The sequence below is a fragment of the Elaeis guineensis genome, chromosome 1 (genome assembly GCF_000442705.2).
Source record: "Elaeis guineensis isolate ETL-2024a chromosome 1, EG11, whole genome shotgun sequence".
Lineage (NCBI taxonomy): Eukaryota > Viridiplantae > Streptophyta > Magnoliopsida > Arecales > Arecaceae > Elaeis > Elaeis guineensis.
In genome coordinates, this window is record NC_025993.2 from 2,052,139 (window position 1) to 2,068,331 (window position 16,193).

General features: G+C 43.1%; 2 protein-coding genes across 2 annotated transcripts; one reads left to right on the forward strand and one right to left on the reverse strand.

Moving 5' to 3' along the window:
- Positions 1 to 2,723: 2,723 nt before the first annotated feature.
- Positions 2,724 to 7,470, forward strand: LOC105037901 (amino acid permease 6). The gene is given in 8 exon segments (XM_010913530.4): positions 2,724 to 2,944; positions 5,334 to 5,567; positions 5,665 to 5,709; positions 5,712 to 5,757; positions 5,843 to 6,191; positions 6,496 to 6,723; positions 6,824 to 7,091; positions 7,094 to 7,470. Coding segments are annotated over 8 exon segments (1,371 nt in total). The 5' UTR covers positions 2,724 to 2,892; the 3' UTR covers positions 7,243 to 7,470.
- Positions 7,471 to 13,296: 5,826 nt separating this feature from the next.
- LOC105037925 (serine/threonine-protein kinase-like protein CCR4) lies at positions 13,297 to 15,904 on the reverse strand. Its single transcript, XM_010913554.4, is given in 2 exon segments — positions 13,297 to 15,571; positions 15,574 to 15,904. Coding segments are annotated over 2 exon segments (2,226 nt in total). The 5' UTR covers positions 15,764 to 15,904; the 3' UTR covers positions 13,297 to 13,535.
- Positions 15,905 to 16,193: the final 289 nt, after the last annotated feature.

The window sequence follows — 16,193 nt, forward strand, 5'->3', positions numbered from 1 at the left end:
GTGCTATGTATCTTTAGATAGTCGATTTGAGAAGATGGACAACCATCAAACAACATATAATCTTGTATGATACAATATGTGCTCGTGGATTTTGATGGCTATTTATTTCTTGATGGCAGCCATCCATGGCACTTTACAGGGAGGTCCATGCTCCCCTAATAACCACCGTGTGCTGGATATGTCCTCCTTTTGTTTTTCCGAGAAATGGAGCAACAGCTTCATTAAGAAAATGAAGTTTACAAAACATGGAGATGATAAAAGAGGAGGAGGAGATTTCTTGTGTGACATGTTAAGATACTAAGCCCATACCGCACGCTCCACATCCAATCTACAAGTGGAACTGAATTTGTTAGGATACCTCATCCAGAAAGACATCTCAGGTCAATATGAATCACTGAGGCAACAGCCACTTTGTAGAAAAGCAGCAGTTTCACCGAAAGGGGAGGCTTTATTCTGGCGTCTGGTTTTGAAACTCTAGACCAAGTTACACACTTGGAACTTCTAGGGCCGATGAACCTATCTCTTGGTCCTAATCACAAAAGCCATGCACAGTTGATGCTTAAGAGGTCACTTTAAAAATTCAATAATGGCATGCCTCTCACCATCGTAAATATAACGTGTCTGCTATATTATTACTAGCCAGAAGATAGACTTAAGGTCTAAATCCATACATCCATTCATAAACATCACAATCGATCCGTTGTCAATTCCAGTGAACCTGTGCTGCATATCCCCTGGTTCATATAGACTATGGACTAGTTCGATTTTAATACTATTTGTAACAATCCAGAACCTCTTCTCTAAAAAACTAACTAATAGGTTATTATTTGAATTCTTCGATTCTTTATAAATAATCCAAGATTTTTCTAAACAAATAATTGATATGAAACTAAATACCACGTCCATATGGATCTGTCACATCTTTATTAATTCCTGTACAATATTATGATTTCAGAAGCCCAGATGACCCTAATCAATGTATACTGAAATGATGTGCTCCACTCCCATTTCACTTCGGCTTATCAAAGAATCATAGAGGGTCGTCGGAAACTTTGGGCGCACAAAGTAATTCCAGCAAAGTTATGAAAGCAATACTCCCTTTGATACATTAATAAAGAACAGAACTTTTCAGAGGACTCATTTTGCTAGTAGACAAGCTTGGACTAAGTTCGTTAGTGGACTAAACTGTATGAAGGTGAGTCCTACGTAGATTGCACCATGAGGTAAAGGGTGATAGAGGTGCGTTTTCTTTGAACCTGCGCTTACTGCCAACCATGCGTAACAGTTTTGCTCCATCTATGATAGCTGCTTGCTTACCAGATTAGCACTTCATATGGATGCTTTCCTCACTCTTCCATGTTCTAGATTAGGCTCTTTTCCATCTATAATGGCTCCTTTGTATATATATTTTTTACGTGTTTTTTAGCAAGTTTTTAGAAGTACCAAGGTAGAACCATGGATGTTGTCATGGTGCCACTTTATGTAGGATGGGGGACTGGAAGCATGATCTGGATGCGCATTTGGTTCCCTTTGAATGACAATTTTTTTTGGGAGGGTCAAAAGTGAGGAAATTATTAAAGTACCCACTAGCAAGCCAAAAGCAGGAGTCAATGGATCAGTCGTCAGTGTGTGCACAAGTTTCTTCGCTTTCGAGGTAAATTTGTGCATGCGTTGCACGCAAACACATACACTCGGATGCAATATTTACTTTAAATTACTATCTTAATCTTAAAAAATTATATTCTATATCCTATGCATCATGTAATCGTGTGTGTGTATATATATATATATATATATATATATATATATAATATATATATATATTATTAATTATAATTATTTATTTTTATTGTGAGGCATCAAAGATGGCCATTCAAAGGTCATCGGGCACATGAAAATAAGCGGCTATAATTAGTTGCATGTAATTCGATTTGAAAGATAAATATTGCATGTTAGTAGTAGTGGAGCTTGACATTAAATATTGAAAGAATAAAATAATAATTTTTTAATAATTTTTTAAAATAAATATTTTATAATAAATAATAAATTAAAGATATATATATTTAAAAATATTATAAAAATATTAATAAATATTTAATTGTATGTATAAATAAAGATAAATAAAAAATATTATCTTATGCTATCTGTAAAATAATTTTAATTACGTAAAAATCTCAATAATCTCTCGCACATTAAAGATTGAAGAATAAATAAAGTGTTAAACAATAAATAGATAACTGTTTTTTTTTAAAATTTATTATTTTAATTAATATATAAATTAATCATATAATTTTTTCAAATTATTGGATTCGTAATATGTGTAAGGCTAAAATATTAAGGAGCCATTATATATATAAATATATAGATAATAAATATTTTAAATTTTTTAGGGATACAGTCGCTCCCTCTGGTCCCTTTTATTCTCCACAACAGTATGTTAGGTTTAATAGTGGGTGCCTAGCTCCCTAAAGGATTAAGGATCAGAGAGGCCTCAAATTTTAATCTCCTAATTGTCAGAGCATGTAATTGAATTCTATTTATTTAGTTCTCCTAACAATAATTAGCTTAGGTTCTCATGGCTTTTAAAAAAAAAAATTTACTTATCTTGCCACCTCATTGCCACAAAGGCAAGTCAAATGGAAGAGTTAAGTATACAAACGAACGGAAATGCCCAACCACCCAATTTTATTTCTTTTTTCCTCATTTATGACCAGGACGAGCCTATCCCATCCTGTGAGAGAGAGATCAATGGCACACTATATATAGCTCTCAAGCATTGCGAAGCCATTGCTCTATTGCAGCTCCTCTATCACTGGCTCACGTGTGAACCATGTCTTTAGAAGCGCACAGAGGCCGTCAAGAATAAGGATTGAGGACACTGAGGATAGAATTATGGAGAAAAGAACCATAGAAGACATTGAGGGGGGTGATCATGAGAGGCAAGGTAAGTGCCAACAACACTTCTATTAATTACTCATCCACCTATGTTTGATCTGCTGAGTTCACTTCAGAAACATGATAATTAGTTCCATTTGACCAATCCCTTCTGCTATAAATCTTGATGGTATAGTTGGGGATGCTTATGTCTTTTCTTCTTCCTTCTACTTGTAAGATTATGTCACTTGAAACATTATCTTTTTCTTTTTAATATATAATATTTTTTTTTTTAAATGAAAAGATGGTTGGTAGAGATGGCTATGGATCATATAGATCATTATTTATGTCTGTCCCATACTTACCTCAGCAAAGGAGGGAAGAGGGGTCAGATTGGATTAAGTGCCTGATGGAGCGAAGTAAATTGATACTTCTAATGATAGACTCATCGTAAATTCATCCGAACATATGTAATAGTGTGGATGGAACCGTATTAATCATGCTTTAATCTGTCACTACCATCAATACTTTTCTTCTTCTTTCTTTCAATCCCCACTAGCGAAAAAGACTAGATCCAATACATTAATGCTCGAGCACGGATCCTCCGTAATGCTCGGTCTATACTGTAGAGTGCTTCAAAATATCCGAGGGTGACTGTTAAAAATGAATGGCTTTCAAATAAAATGACTTTACATGCCATATACAGTACATCACTGTTGATAACTATCTATTTTCTGATAGTGATCATCGAGCACTACACAACATTCTGCAGTGTAAATCATGCACCATAGAAGACCTTAGTTCTCCATGCTCACATCCTATAGCGTCAGCATAACAACTAAATTAACTCTATAGAGAATATAGGCCACCTCGATCATGGATGTTTAAAAGAGATATGGTTAACCAACAAGATTTTGGTTGCCTTGTTTATCTGGACCTATGTTACACTTACCCTCACTTTTGTTTGTTACATGTGAAATTAATTTTCCCTAGACCAAGTTGGATGGAGGAAAATGATTCATATAGCCGACCCTAACTAATTTGGAATCAAACCTTAGCTGAGTTCATTTGGGTTGAGTTTATGGAAATTAATTTTAATTAGGGTATTTTGCTTTTAAACAAATATCTTGGAGTATGCTGAGTAGTTGGACCGGTCATCAAGAGGCAGGAAAGTTATGCTTAAAGGCAGAGTAGGGTGATAAATGGACTGTCAAGTATGGGCTAGAGACGTCAGGTAAAAACTAAGAAGATTTGTTAATTTGCTTCTAAGGGCATGAAGTTGTTTGATTTGCTTCAAAGGTTAATAATGAGAGCAGTAACTTGCTCCTTAGTGTTACAAACAAGAGTAGTTGATTTGTTCCCGAGGGCTGGAGATCCGAGTAAGTACACATATGATAAAACAAATGAGTGTCTTGCACAGGGATTTCAAATTGCAAGTTGAGCTATAGTCCATTAGTTACACTGCTACCATACATAGAAGGAATTTTGGTATTTTTGTTATACAAATTGTTGCAGTCGAGGCTCGTGACTCGGATGGATCGGTCTCAACTTCCATATACATGTGGTATTATCCATTTAGCCTGGCTCATGGCATAGGGCCTCACGGTTTTACATGAAATATTATTTATTTTGGCCCGCATCAACTATCGCACAGTTTTATCCCACATGAAGGGCACTATGGGAGGAGAGAAGGTCGCATTTCATATAAATCAGACTCTATGGACTCATAACCGATGTGAAATTAAAGATATCGTCCTTCCACAACATTAATCTCTCTGGTCAAAGAAGAGTCTGTGCATGGATAGGAGCGGTATCTTATAGACGGCACCAATATTACGGTCAGATGCACGTTAATCGAATAAATCGGTCTCTGCTCCTGCATATATGAGGTATTATCTGTTTCAGCCGACTCATGATATGGAGTCTCATGGTTTAACTCTTTAAAAGGCACCTCATGGAGAAAAAGATGAGGAGTGCCAATCTTAGAGGTGTTGTTCACTTCGACCCGTATTAGGTATCGTACGGCTTTGTCCTATGTGGAGGCACCATAAGGGAAAAAAGGTCGCATTGCATATAAGCTAAACTCCCTCTTGATTCACAACCGATGTGGGATTAAAGATGATGTCCTCCTACAATACAAATATTGGGGGAGATAATTAAATTAGAACCAAATGACTAAGTTTCTTGAGAAAAAGGGGGAAATACATGACAAAAGACCCACAGACCCAGCCTGGCCACTAGGCTTTGCAAAACTTCTCTTCAGTAACTACATCTAGGCTGGCTAAGTTGGGCCAGGCCGAGCTGGCCATTTCACATCCAACCAGGCTTTCTTGAAGCTTATCTGGGATCCATGGCACATGCACAACCTGTTTGAGGTCAATACCATGCTCTTAATGGCTGGCATTTCTGAACCCTTTCATCAAACCCTGTATTGAATTGGACTTGACCAATGTATGCAGGAACCTTATGGTCTGCAACAGCACATATTGTTACTGCGGTCATCGGCTCTGGGGTGCTAGCTCTGGCATGGAGTGTTGCGCAATTAGGCTGGATCGCAGGGCCGCTCGCTCTCATCGGCTTCTCCTTCGTAACCTATTATACTTCCACCCTCTTGGCTAATTCTTATCGGTCACCTGATCCGATCACCGGCACAAGAAATCGAACATATATGGAGGCAGTCAGATCATACTTAGGTAATCTAACTACTTCTTGGTCTGAACTTTACATGCATGTCATCTCATCTTCCAATAACTTCTGCTCATTGACAAAATTGCATTGCTTCTCCTCAAGGCCCTAAGGAAGTATTCATGTGTGGAGTTGCTCAGTATGTAAACTTATGGGGGTTATGGTGGGCTACACTGTAACAGCTACAACTAGCATGATGTAAGTAATCTCTATCAGATAGATTAGCATGAAAGGCTTTTGTTCACTCAATGAGATATCTTTCTCTTCTTGTGTGTCACTCGAGTGCGATAAGGCGATTCAACTGCTTTCATCGAAACGGGCATGGCGCAAGGTGTGAGGCCTCTGGGACTATGCTCATGGTAGTGTTTGGGGTAATTCAAGTTGTGTTCTCTCAATTTCCAAGCTTGGAGAACATAACATGGCTGTCAGTGGTGGCAGCTGTGATGTCATTTGCTTACTCCTTCATAGGGCTTGGTCTATGCATATCACAATGGGCTTCTAATGGTGATATCAGAGGAGGACTAGCGGGTTCTGTTGCCGTGACATCGAGCAAGAGAGCATGGAATTCACTCCTAGCATTGGGGAACATAGCTTTTGCTTATACTTTTGCTGAGGTCCTGATAGAAATCCAGGTACCAATTTCTTGGTCATTTGTAGTTCTTCAACTTTTTTTCACACCCTCAGAACATAATTACAACCAATATTGCATTGTTATGATAAAGCAGATAGTCTAGCCCTTCAGCTTGGTGACACATTAATTTGTGTGGATGCATCTTTTAATGAATGGAAATGAAAAAAGATTTCATAGAACTGACCAAATGTATTGGACAAGGCTTGTTGGCATGACCAGAGGAAAGCTTGCAAGCTATCACTATAAATTGTTATAGATTTGAGGTTGCAAGTTTAAGAATTGTATGGCATCCTCCTTAACTGCAGGATACATTGAGGTCACCTCCACCAGAAAACAAAACAATGAAGAAGGCAGCAATGTATGGAATAGGGATCACCACAATCTTCTACCTTTCTCTTGGCTGCATCGGATACGCAGCTTTCGGTAATGAAGCTCCTGGAAACATTCTCACAGGTTTCGGAATCTATGAGCCTTTTTGGCTCATTGACATTGGCAATATATGCCTCATCATTCACCTAGTGGGAGCATACCAGGTCTATATTTATTAAGCAATGACTAGCATCAAAGCTACATTACTACTAAAGGCCAATATCATGAACAAAACACTAACTAGCTTCTACATTATGCTTTCAGGTCTTTGCTCAACCAATCTTTGCCACTATTGAGAGACGAATCGCCTCGCAGTGGCCGGAAGCCAAGTTCATCCACAGGATCTACACTGTGAGAGTAGGCAGCCCCTTAAGCTTCACGCTTTCGAAGCTTGTTCTCCGATCGGTCTTCGTTCTCTTCACAACATTGGTGGCCATGTTGGTGCCATTCTTCAATGCTGTCTTGGGCCTTCTTGGTGCCTTGAGCTTTTGGCCGCTGACCGTCTACTTTCCGGTGAGCATGAACATAGCTCAGAGGGGATCAGCAGGGGAGCTCCCAAGTGGGTGTTGCTGCAGAGCTTGAGCATGATCTGTCTTCTGATTTCAATTGCAGCTAGCATTGGTTCTGTTGCTGATATTGTGGATAGCTTGAAGCTCTCAACCCCTTTCAAGATTATGAGCTAAAGGTGGTGTTCATATAGCTCTGGACTGATGAAGTTGGTTCACAACTAAATCAAATTAAGGAATCTAATACTGAAATAATGGACACTGTGATGCAGGGAGAAACCAAGATGAGAAATTTATCTGCAGACAGTCCAAAATGAGAAGATGTTGACCCTCTCTTTTGTTAATTTTGGACTCTGTCATGGCATATGGAAATACAAAGACTTGTCATGGTCTCACATACCTAAACAGATTGCTTCTAGTCCACTACGTCATGCATGAGAAACTAATCAAGTTGGAATATTTCCTAGGCTTACTGAAATTTGTTTGATGCTATCATTTGGAAAGCTGCCCCGAAGAAGCCTTCATTGACCTATCAATTTGGCATTCCCTCTATTAGACTTTTCATGCATGCAGGGATTTTTAGGCAACATTATTCTTATATTCTCTGGGACGTAATTGCATCAGGGCTAGGCTTAGGTTGTCGATGTCTAGATTAATTAGCTAGTTGCTAATGCCCAAAGTCTAATATTCTTAAATTGCCGACGTGGACAATAATGAACAATCATCAATCTTGACTCTCTTCTCATCGTCCTATTATAATATTTTATTAGTCTATTGTTAATGTTAATTTTTGACCAATATGATGGTAATATGCCACCAAAAGCATCAAAACCTGGATTAGCTTGTTGCTAATTCCCCAAGTCTAATATTCTCAAATTGCCAACATGGATTGTAATGGAAGCAGTAGTCAAAGATGACTCTCCTTTTTCCAGTTTCATCGTTTCATTGATGGGTTTAGATCATATCTTTCGTGTGAAAGAATGATTGATCTTTTTTCGTGCTATCAACTTTTGGATTATGCCTCGCACATATCTTAAAGCCCTCCGAACTCTCTCTTTCATCTGTCTGCACAAATCTCACGGTAGCTATCGCACAATCAAATAGTACATATAGTGAAGAGCGGTGAATCATTTTTTTATGCGAAAGATATAACCTGCACCCTTCGATCTATCATTAATGTTTTTTTGACATGTATGATGGTAACGTGCCGCTAGAAGGGACTGAAGAACCATGGACCACTCTCAACAGCAATGGAAGGGTGACAAGCACTGTATCCAAGTCCTGTCCGCCCACCATTATTCTGTCTCACAACCAAGATAGAGCTCAAATTTGTCAAACAAATACCTGCTAGCGGCAAAAAATATCTAATCAATTGGGTTTGGATGTAGCTCATTAACTATGTTTAGATTTTATCTTTGCATTATATATATATTATTTGATTTTGGGTATAAATCTACACAAGCCCAACCAAAACCTGCTCGTTGACAACCTCCACCTGCCCCTTTTTTTTTCTTAAGAAAGAAGTGAAAAAAAAAAAAAAAGGGCAGTTAACAGAGACACCTACCATTGCCCATGATATCTATAGTACTTTAATTTCATCTCTTTGCTGTAGCTGCACTATATGTATCTCCTCAAGTCCAACAAGTGACCAGAACTAAGAGGGAAGGTGGGAATGAGCTAGTTGTCATGCCCCAAACTTAGCACTTATGTTGACATGCGACACGGCTTCCTACTCTTGAAATGTGCAGCCGTGTCATATGTCAACCTAGATGGTAGGTTTGAGGCGTGATAACGATTAAATGCACTCTACTTAACAATCACCTATCAAATGATCTATTCAATTCAATATATGTGCATTGCACATGCCAAGTTCTACTCAAAATTAAAATTGTTATTTAGAAATAGTTTGGTAGCATGTACTCCACACACCAAATGTCGGTCGGAATTTGTACAGTTGGGAAGGGATCTGATCATCCCTGTCCCTCTCCAAGGGACTATCTTTGAACATATAGCTGACATTAGGAAACAATTAGACATCCACATGTAAACCCAGTCCAATGTCCGTATTACATCATCTAGTGGTAATTATCTCTAAAAGCTGAGGATATGGTGTTCTTCTGGTCCCATATTCCATGCCCACTTGAGCTTTCTGTATAAGATTTTTGGCCACCTGGTCCCATATTACGGAGGAGTGTCACACCATGAATAATTCCTTTTTTTGGCCAACCTTTTTGGCACACGTCAGCATCTTATTCCCTGCGTTCAAACCTTTGGCATGACTTCGCGGCTCAGGAATAAAGTAGCACCAAAATGGAGAATTTGTCTACCAACTTGTGACAGTTCTATGTTTAATGTTCCCAGGTTCATTTTTATTTCTGGTAGGCTCCTAAGTTCACATTTTCCATACCGGATGACTCCACTAACGTTGTTAAGGAATCAGACAACACGGTTGGATGTCAAATCATCTCTCTTTTTGGGTCTAGAGGTTGGGTCGTTGTCCAAACTATAAAAAAGTAGAAGGTTGGGATGTGGTGTGCATCATCAACACAATAATTCTTTTCTTTTTCAATAAAAATGCAATAAAACTTTCATGAGCAAAAATAAAAAAAAAAAAAGAAAAAAAAAAAAGAAAAAAAGATTGGAGTTAGTTGGCACCCTTTAGTCACCGAGGAAGAAAGAATTATTATATCTAAAGAATCATCGTTGGATCACGCATCATATAAATCTCAAAATACTTCGAACTCTATTATCTGATAATCTAATAGTAGATTCATATGAAAGAAGGTGCTTCTTTTTTCACACGAAAGATCCTATCCTTATATTTGAATGCTGATGGTGGTGCTTCCTTCGTTGACAAGGCATACATAAATGTACAAGTTTCCATGTGTTTTTTGAGAAAAAAATTTCTTATGATGCAAGAGATCCACCAATTTTGCTTTCGTTTTACTTTTTGCTTCTACCATCATTTCAAACACCTTTAAAATTCAAATTTCCTATTTCTCACTAAGAAATATTTATGAAAGACTATTAAGAGCACGACAAATTTTACTAAATAAACATGCATCAGATCTAATCTACTTGCATAGAGTCTTTAACCTACACTCTTTTCAAACCAATTGCTTAAAAATGTGGAGATCATAAAATAAAACATAACAAAAAGATTCCAAAATCATGAGGTAGCATATTGCATGAAACCAAAATTTGAGCCTAAAAATCTAAATTTGCTTGAGAACTACCATCAATAAGTCTATAAATCACAATATGAAAAAGAAAAAGGAGAACATAGAATATATAAATAGTATATATTAATATATGTAAAACAAAGCTGCATAAGACAAATAAAACCACAACATGAAAGGGAAAAGAAGAACACAACTTACCTATACCATGAGAAAATGCTTCTTGTCTATTGAACTGAGAAATAAATGACGCAACCATGGCAGGTTAAAAGGTGAAAAACATTTTTGACAGCTTGGAGATGCAAGAGGATCCACTCCTCTTTCCATCCGGAATCAAATGATGCTCGCATTTTATTGGCAAATTTGGTTGGAAAGAAACAGTAGGATGTTCTTAAGAAAGAAATCGCTGATCAACTCTGTACGTTCTAAGACCTTGGAAAATTTTCAATAACAGTTTTGTTGTGGGTTGGGCATCGGGAGGCTGAGCCTCGAAAGTCCCATATCAACCACAGTCGAGAGTGTCTATTGCTTAAGAGTACGGACTCCTTCTTGCCCACATGAGGCATCTTTTGTGGGACAAAACCGTGAGGGGCGGCGTTCTCAGTGATTCCTGTAACAGACACGCGCCATTCCGAAGCGAACAATACCTTGCGTGCGATGGAGGGAGGAAGGTTCGTACACTCTGGGCACGTAGCCTCAACATTGGCACACCAGGAAGGGGGTCGACAGAGGTAAGACAGCGAGCTCCATAGAGCATGAAAAATCTCTCGAGATGACGAAAATCAGGGCTCAGCGATCGAGAGCTAACGGATCGGCGAGGCACTCTTCCCGTCGGGAAGAGGCCCCTCCTTTACCCTCTATAGCGGAACCCAGCTCTCCGCACCTAGTGGTGATCATAGAGGCACAGATCGCGGCGATTATGCGGTAAATGACCGTTCTGACGGATGCGATCAAAAATCTCCAACAACAACCGGCTCAGTTGCCGCAACCGCTGGTGGAACAACCGGCAGCGCACCCTATGCCGTCCAGAAGCAGCCGCCGACGCCCGCGTCAACTTCCGTCTCCTCCTCAAGAGCAGTCGTCTCAGCACTCCCACCGAGAAGGGGGGAGGCGGCGATGGTGCGACACCCACCGATCTCGACGTCCCTCTCCTTCCCAGCTGGAGCGAGCGAGGAAGGAGAAGCGGCCGCGAATACCGTCTGTCTCACTCTCAAATTCGTTAGGAGGTTCGACCCTTGGGATTTCTCAACACCGACGGTTGGACGACTACGAACGTAAGTTCGAAGAAATCGACCGTCGGCTTGCCCAGCTCCAGGCGAATGGTCAGAAGTCTTCAAACAACGTCGACTTTCGAACCACCCAACTTCTCTTCCGATTTATCCTCGACGAACCGATCCCTAGTCGGTTCAAGATGCCTCATGTGGAGCCTTACGACGGTTCCACCGATCCAGTTGACCATCTGGAGAGCTACAATGCTCTCATGACAATTCAAGGAGCAACCGATGCCCTCCTCTGCATCGGCTTCCCCGCCACACTTCGTAAAGCTGTCAGAGCCTAGTACTCCAGCCTCTGCTCAGGATGTATCCACTCCTTCGGGTAACTTGAGTATTCTTTCGTGGCTCATTTCAGCACCAGCCGGAAGTCACCACGAACCTCGGACAGTCTTTTCTCCCTCAAGCAAGGAGAAAATGAGACACTCCGACACTTTATGGCCCGATTCAATGCGACCACACTTGAGGTTTGGGACCTCAACGAAGACATGACTATCTCGGCCATGAAGGAGGGGCTGTGTTATAGGTTAGGCATCGGGAGGCTGAGCCTCGAAAGTCCCATATCGACCACAGTCGAGAGTGTCTACTGCTTAAGAGTACGAACTCCCCCTTGCCCACGTGAGGTGCCTTTTGTGGGGCAAAACCGTGAGAGGCAGCATTCTCAGTGATCTCTGTAGTGGGCACGCGCCGTCCCGAAGCGGACAATACCTTGCATGCGGTGGAGGGGAAAAGATTCGTACACTCTGGGCACGTAGCCTCAACATTGGTGCGTCAGGTAGGGGAACCCATCCCCACACTCATGCGCAGACCCTCTCGACTGGAGGCTGTGTTGTGGGTTGGGCATCGGAGGCTGAGCCTCGAAAGTCACATATCGACCACAGTCGAGAATGTCTACTGCTTAAGAGTGCGGACTCCCCCTTGCCCACGTGAGGCATCTTTTGTGAGGCAAAATCGTGAGGGGCGGCGTTCTCAGTGATCCCTGTAGCGGGCACGCGCCGTCCCGAAGCGGACAATACTTTGTGTACGATGGAGGGGGAAAGGTTCGTACACTCTGGGCACGTAGCCTCAACAGGTTTAATTTTCATTCTAAGAAGAGGAAAATAGGACATTAACTCTTAAAGAGGAAGATTGATACTAAATCATTAAGATTATCAATGATCGAGAGACGAAGCTATTCATCTACTTCTCGATGACATGTGGCACTAATTTGAGGCTACTTTTCGATTGATACGAGACACGTCTTACGTAATGCCAATAGCACAGCAAACTGGATGGTTTCTTTTGTGACAAAGCACTTTGAGAGAGCCGTATGGATCAAGATAGGTGAAGTATATATTTCGAGAGATTTTTTTTTTTATTTTTTGAATTATATTCATACTCATGATATAGGAGTACTCCATCTTGCTAAAGAAAAAAAAATATATATATCATTTATCCTAACCTAATCCTTTTTGCTCAAACCCAACCTAGTCTAATCAACCTCATTTTGGGACCCAAACATGCACACGCTTAATTGGACCCAAATTCATGCGTTGGTCCTTAAAATTAAGATCCATATTAATGGACTCTTGCCTTAGTCCGAATTGAAACCATGGTTCATATTCCTCTAAGATGTTCGGGATTTTCATGCTTGTGGCAATGGGTGCGGCTGAACTATTTGTATTCATACTAGAAGAATTTGAATAATCCATCTTATCAAAAAAAAAAAAAAATCTAATTAATGGTAGAATAAGAAGATAAAGAATGTTTTTGATTTGAGTCTGACATTGGGGGATGGAGGGGGAAAAAAAATATCAACTTTGTTAATTGAATGAGTTACATGGGGAAAAAAATCAAACACCACTTGTTAATTGAATTGTTTACGGTCCAAGAAAAAAAAAAAAAAAGAGCAAGAAAAATTCAAAAATGGTTACCAGCAGCATCTGTTAGTTGTTGAGATGTGCCCATCAGGCTAACCTGGTTCCCACCACCAGAACGACCTCCCCCCAACTTGCCAACCCGGTCCAACGCCCACCACTTCTCACCTGGACCGCTCGGCCTCGGCCCGGTCCACCTCCGCCACCGCCCGCTCCAACGCCGCCACCACGTCCCTCATCTCCGGCCGCTCCCTCCCCTCCGCCCTCACGCACTCCGCCGCCACGTACCCCACGTACGCCACCGCCTCCACCTCCGCCGGCGTCGGCGGCGCCAGCCTCCGGTCCAACACCCGGTCCACTTCATCCGCCTCGACCCACGGCACCGCCATCTGCACCACATTCCTCGGCGAGTCACTCCCCTCCTCGCTCCTATGTATCGCCTTGCACCCGGTCACCAGCTCCAAAAGCACCACCCCAAAACTATACACGTCGCTCTTCGCCGTGAGCCGCTGCAGCCTGTAGTACTCCGGGTCCATGTACCCCACGGTCCCCGCCGCGCTGGTCTCGTCGCCGGGGCTCGTCAACGACAGCCCGAAGTCCGCCACCTTCGCCGTCCACTCCCCATCGAGCAAAATGTTCGACGACTTGATATCTCTATGGATGATCGCCGGCACGGCGTAGGTGTGGAGGTATTCGATCCCCCGCGCCGCGTCGAGCGCCACCCTGAGCCTCGCCGCCCACGAATTCAGCGGCGAGTTCTCGAGCTTGTGGAGGTGGTCGTGCAACGTGCCATTGGCCATGAACTCGTAGACCAGCACCCGCTCGCCACGCTCCTGGCAGTAGCCGAACAACCGGACCAAGTTCTTGTGGTTGACTCGGGACAAGAGGGCGAGTTCGGAGAGGAAGGCTCGTTCCTGGACTCGGCGTTTGTGGCTGACTCGGGACGAGGAGCTCGCCAGGTCCGCGCGCTTGATGGCGACGACCCGCCCGTCGGGGAGGGTCGCCCGGTAGACCAACCCGAAGCTGCCGGATCCGATCTTGTGCGACTCGGCGAATTCGTCCGTGGCTTTGAGGAGGGTTTCCATGGAGAACTCTTCCACAAACGGACCGAGTTGCCCGTCTAGAATCGGCTCGACTCGGGGAGATGGCCTCACACCCAGCTCCAACGTGTCGTGGACCCGGCATTTGCTTCTCTTGTTACAATGTCTGAAAACTATGAAGCCTATCACGGCCAAAAGGCCGAGACCGAGTCCAACCGATCCCAGAACTATGAAGACTAGTTTTCTCTCCTTGCTGGTGCTGTGGCTTTGGGTTGAATTGGTCGGCGGTGGAAATGGTGGTGGGCTTGAATTGAGCTGGAGGCTGCAAGGCTGGCAGATGACCTGGCCGTCGGAGCAAAAGCTGCCGGAGTCGGGGAGGATGTTGCACCGACAGCTCGAGCTCGGCACGCAGGTCCCCGGCTTGGCTCGGCGGTAGACGAGGTGGTTTTGCCAGAAAATTTCGCTCCCCCAGCAGACCACAGAGAAGTTCTTCGCCAGGATGCCGCAGACCGCATCGCCCTTCGCTTCGATGGCGATGAATTGTTCGGCGGCGATGTCGGTCGGCAGCTGAGGTTTTTCCCCCCAGCAGAGTACTGTTCCGTTGGCACGGAGCAGGCATGTCCGGTTAGCTCCCAATGCCATGGAAATTATGCCGGTTGTGAATTCATTTACTTTTGGAGCTCCGGCGCCGGCGCCCCAGCATGTTAGATTGCCGTCGGTGGTGATGCCGCATGCATGTCGGGATCCAGCGGCGACCGAGCTGAAATTCCCGGGAGGCTCACTTCCGACGACATCGAAGTCGTATCCGAAGCACTTGATCGATCCACAATTCAATAACCCGCAGACGAAATCCCGGCCGACGGCGATATCGGCGAAGCTTACGCCGCTAGGGAAGGAGACCTCGGGCCACCGCCAGCATGCGGGCTTGCGCGCATCGCCGATGAGGCCGCAAACGCGGGAGTCGCCGGCGGCGAGGGCCACGACAGATGGCCCCCGGTAGATCCGCTTGCCGGGGTCGGCATCGTCGGCGGAGAAGGCCCACCACCTCATGGTGGCATTGGAATTGTCGGGGGGCAAGGTGAGGCCGCATAGGAAGTCATCGCCGGCGGCGACGGCGGCATAGGGCTGGTCGCCGGAGGGGTAAAAGCGTTGGACTCGATAGGGAGGGCGGTGCAATTGAGATCGTAGCGATCGGAGGGAGAGGACTGGACAAGGGCGCAGACTAAGGTGAGGTTGGAGAAGTGGGAGATGGATAGGGTGGAGAGAGGGGAGGAGAAGGTGGAGGGGATGGAGGAGGAGATGAAGACTAATAAGAGGAGGAAGAGAGGTGAAGATTTTTTTGAAGGAGACATTGAAGTGAAGGTTTGTTGTATAAGGTGGTGGTGTTATATTGCATTGTAACTTGGAGATAAATGAGGTGGTGGTGGAGAGAGGGAAGGGAGGTGGTGGGGTTTGAAGGGTTGATGGAAGTTTCTTTTTTGGTATTTTGTTCCTAAGAAGGGGGGATGGTTTCAGCATAGCGTAATGCATGAGGAAGAGGAGGTTTGCTTTAGGGGGGAGACGGGGTAGAGCAGACGCGGCTTGGTAGACTAAACTGACCAAAGACCAAGTCTTTGGAATTCTTTTTTACTTCCAACAGGAGTGTTTTGAATTCTTTAAAGAAGCCTGGATCGGTCACAACCAACCCGGCAAAAACAAAAACAAAAACAAAAACAAAGAAATAAGAAAGGTAAAAGGAGTTGAAACATAAACTTCACTAATTCAAAGCCACTAAGTATGGTT